The following is a 3238-nucleotide window of genomic DNA, read 5'->3' on the forward strand; positions in this document are numbered from 1 at the left end:
ACGCAAATATCCATTTAACCACAGGAGTCTTTACTAAAGAAGCTTTGAAGAACCATTTTTAAAGTGTGTATATAGTGAAAACCTTGCAAACCATATGGCTCAATAATCCCCTCTACAGACAGCATACAGTGTACCAAAACATTGTAGTACTCACGTCTGTGTGAGAAGAGAGGCTGAGAGCAGCGCGTGGTGACGTCGCGCCCCTTTACAGGGCGGTGTTCTCACGTTCCTGCAAAAAAAAAAGGAAAAGAAAATACTGCTGTGGCGCTACATCTGGAATACAGAAGTCGCGGTTAGAGGAATCCATAGTAGGATCCCATAGTAAAAGCTGCTTGGCGTTTTCCTCCCGCTTTCTCTTCTTTTTCGAGGATTCCGTTTCTACCACTTGTTGCTCTGTAAGTTGGACCTGCATGGATATTTTGTTTTTCACACCTACCAAAACACATTCGGTGCTATTTTAAGGATTAGCCGTAAAGCAGCATCTGTGGAGTTACGTTTGGATTTTCACAGTTTTTTTTCCTCCACCTGGAAGAGTTTCTAAGTTTTCTGTGCGTGTTCCTCGCTCGTTCACGGTGGTTTACGACAAAATAACTTATTCGCTTGATTTGAACTCGTTTCAGCGGTTGCCTGCCTAAGTTAGAGGCGGATGGGCTGTCTGCAGCCTACGCCCCAAACTTTCCCCCCAAAACAGCGCGTGCTTCAGTTCAGTAACGGTTCTGCTGTGGCGGCTGAGGATGAAAGCAGCTAGCCGAGGAGCTTCTTTTTCACACGCAGAGCAACTTTTTGCAAACTTTATGCTACCGTTAACGCCAGATATCTGTCTTTTTGAGTTATTTTTAGAGAGAAGCGAATTTCTATCGTCTGCTGGTTCTTTCTTGACGCTGAGACGAAATTCAAACTCAGAACTTATTCTTGTATTTTTGGGGGGAAACGATTCACCCGCCTGTTTTTCCTCCAAATGGACGTGTGCTAAATGGGTTTTTTTTTGGGTGATAGCACAAGTTTTGCTGTCTTTAGTGTAATGTAGACTCGCTGAGGTCCTACAGTACTAAGTTTAAAATGGAAATAATGCAGTTTTTCTCACAGAAAATGATTGTTTACTAAAGTCATCCGTCACAATCATTTGAAGTCAGCGCGCCCTGGTGTTCAGATGGTGAACTGCATGTGCTATGGGATACTAACTTGAATTGAGCAGATAGTGGGAGGTGGCTCACAATTCATCTCTGGTTATGCACTTTTTTGCCTTCCTCAGGTCGACACAACCATGCTGGTCGTTCTGGTTGGAATTGTCATCTTGCATCTCACAGAAATTATTATTCTTATAATTTCTACATCCGTAAATGTGAGTCTGAACTTTTTCCTGGTGTTCAGTGTTGCTCCTCCCAGCCTGACCTTGTTGAATATTAGTTGTGATATGTATGGATAAGACTTGCATATTTGCTCAACTAACTGGTGTATCCTTGGAAATTTGTCATGTAATCCAGGCCTGGACAACATCTGGGACCAGAAGTTATGATCTGTGGTTCGACTGCCAGACAGACAATGGAGGCTATAGATGCCAAGGTGCCAATGATGCAGGTAGGCCCTGTCTTTGCAAAGTTTGTATGTTTTGGAAGGTCTATGATTTTGCATAGTATTGTAGTGGAAAGTATATGAAAGAGTCTTCAGGGTCATTTACAAGACTATCTTATCAAAACAAACGTCTTATTTATTAAGTCTTTTTACCACCTACATTTAATGTGCAGAATTTCAGGTCTAGTGTTTTGTCTCCCGGTTTATAATTTAGACTGGCTGCAGGCAGTGCAGGCTCTGATGGTACTGGCCACCCTTTTCTGCATGCTCTCCTTCATCTTCTTCCTGTGCCAGCTCTTCACCCTGGCCAAGGGTGGTCGATTTCTCTTCACTGCCATCTTCCAGGTCCTCTCCAGTGAGTATAACCCCTCATTCCAGCCAGTTTATAGATATATGTTATTATTGTGCAAAAAAAGTGAGTAGGTGTGTCCCTTCTCATTCTCATTTTCTCTGTCTGTGTGTGTCTTACTCTCCCTCTCTCAGGTCTATTTGTAATGAGTGGAGCAATAATCTACACAGTGATGAGTCCAGATGAGCAAAAGGCTGAACACTCGTACGGCTACGCCTTTGTGCTGGCCTGGCTGGCGTTCCCTCTCACTCTGATTAGTGGTCTCATCTACATCATTCTGAGGAAGAAGGAATGAGGGCTGGGCAGAGGTTCCTCCCATGTCATCACTGAGAATCATGCTCAGTCCACAGACTCAAATGGCCTTCTCCTCCCGGCCTGCGTATTAATGTCAAATGTGATCAAGGAAAGTAACAAGTCATGAAGCTCCACCGTGATGATGACTCATAGAGGACGATACACCATGCCATCTGTGGCTTGTGATTCTATTTATGTCACTTTTACATAGCTTTTGTAAATATGAATGTTGAAATGTTGTCAATGAAGGCCCCACATTTCGATGCTGACCACAAGGGAGAGTAATGGAGGATGAGTATCCATCATCTTTTATGTTTGTGTTGTGTTTTACCCAGTATCCAATATCTCGTATATAATAGAAGTATGCTCTCAAAGGGAATTTGTTTGTTGATGACTTGAAATTGTACTTATTTCTATGTGATAAACCAAAAAGAATTTTGCTATATAGTTTTTTTTCATTCTTTAAATGATGAAATGGTGCTATGTTTTTGCCTTCACTAGATTTAATCGCTAGACATAACTATAGGCTCAATGTCTGTCAAATTGAGCAGAATTATTTTACATTGTGTATTGTACCTGTGCCCAAATATCCCTTTAAAAGCCAATATTTTCTTTCTGTATTCCTTTTTTAATAAGACAAAATAAATAATATCTAATTTTCCTTCATCTCCACCTGCAGTACTTGATTTCGTCACCAGAGGGAACTGAAGAATAACACTGGACAGGCAAAGTCGAAGCACATAGAAAATATTGTAGAAATGAAAAGAGGCCTGTGGGTTATAAAAATGTTTTTATACCCTATTCAGCAATGTAGTCTTACCTCATTTGGATCACTGTCTAGTGATATTATGAAGTACTTAAGAAGAATGAAGAATACTTAACTAAACCTAGTTCAAAATAATACAGCTCAGCTTGCTCTTTGCTGCATGTATATATCAAATACTGATATGATATATAAAAAATTCACTTAACTAATTGGCACATGTTAAGACAATATAAAGCAGACAATAAGTGGTTATTGGG

General features: G+C 40.7%; 1 protein-coding gene across 1 annotated transcript; it reads left to right on the forward strand.

Moving 5' to 3' along the window:
- Positions 1 to 223: 223 nt before the first annotated feature.
- Positions 224 to 2876, forward strand: pmp22a (peripheral myelin protein 22a). Its single transcript, XM_036590369.1, has 5 exons — positions 224 to 395; positions 1253 to 1342; positions 1485 to 1578; positions 1787 to 1927; positions 2056 to 2876. The coding sequence occupies exons 2-5, from the start codon at positions 1265 to 1267 to the stop codon at positions 2214 to 2216; spliced, it is 474 nt and encodes a 157-aa protein (XP_036446262.1). The 5' UTR covers positions 224 to 395; positions 1253 to 1264; the 3' UTR covers positions 2217 to 2876.
- Positions 2877 to 3238: the final 362 nt, after the last annotated feature.

The sequence above is a fragment of the Colossoma macropomum genome, unplaced genomic scaffold (genome assembly GCF_904425465.1).
Source record: "Colossoma macropomum unplaced genomic scaffold, Colossoma_macropomum, whole genome shotgun sequence".
NCBI lineage: Eukaryota > Metazoa > Chordata > Actinopteri > Characiformes > Serrasalmidae > Colossoma > Colossoma macropomum.

What these genes read in the sequence shown, in the direction of transcription:
- pmp22a (XM_036590369.1), top strand. Translation starts at nt 1,265, where the DNA reads ATGCTGGTCGTTCTGGTTGGAATTGTCATCTTGCATCTCACAGAAATT. An exon ending in CCAAGGTGCCAATGATGCAG is followed by an intron (nt 1,579 to 1,786) that starts GTAGGCCCTGTC and finishes TTTATAATTTAG; the next exon opens with ACTGGCTGCAGGCAGTGCAG. An exon ending in CATCTTCCAGGTCCTCTCCA is followed by an intron (nt 1,928 to 2,055) that starts GTGAGTATAACC and finishes TCCCTCTCTCAG; the next exon opens with GTCTATTTGTAATGAGTGGA.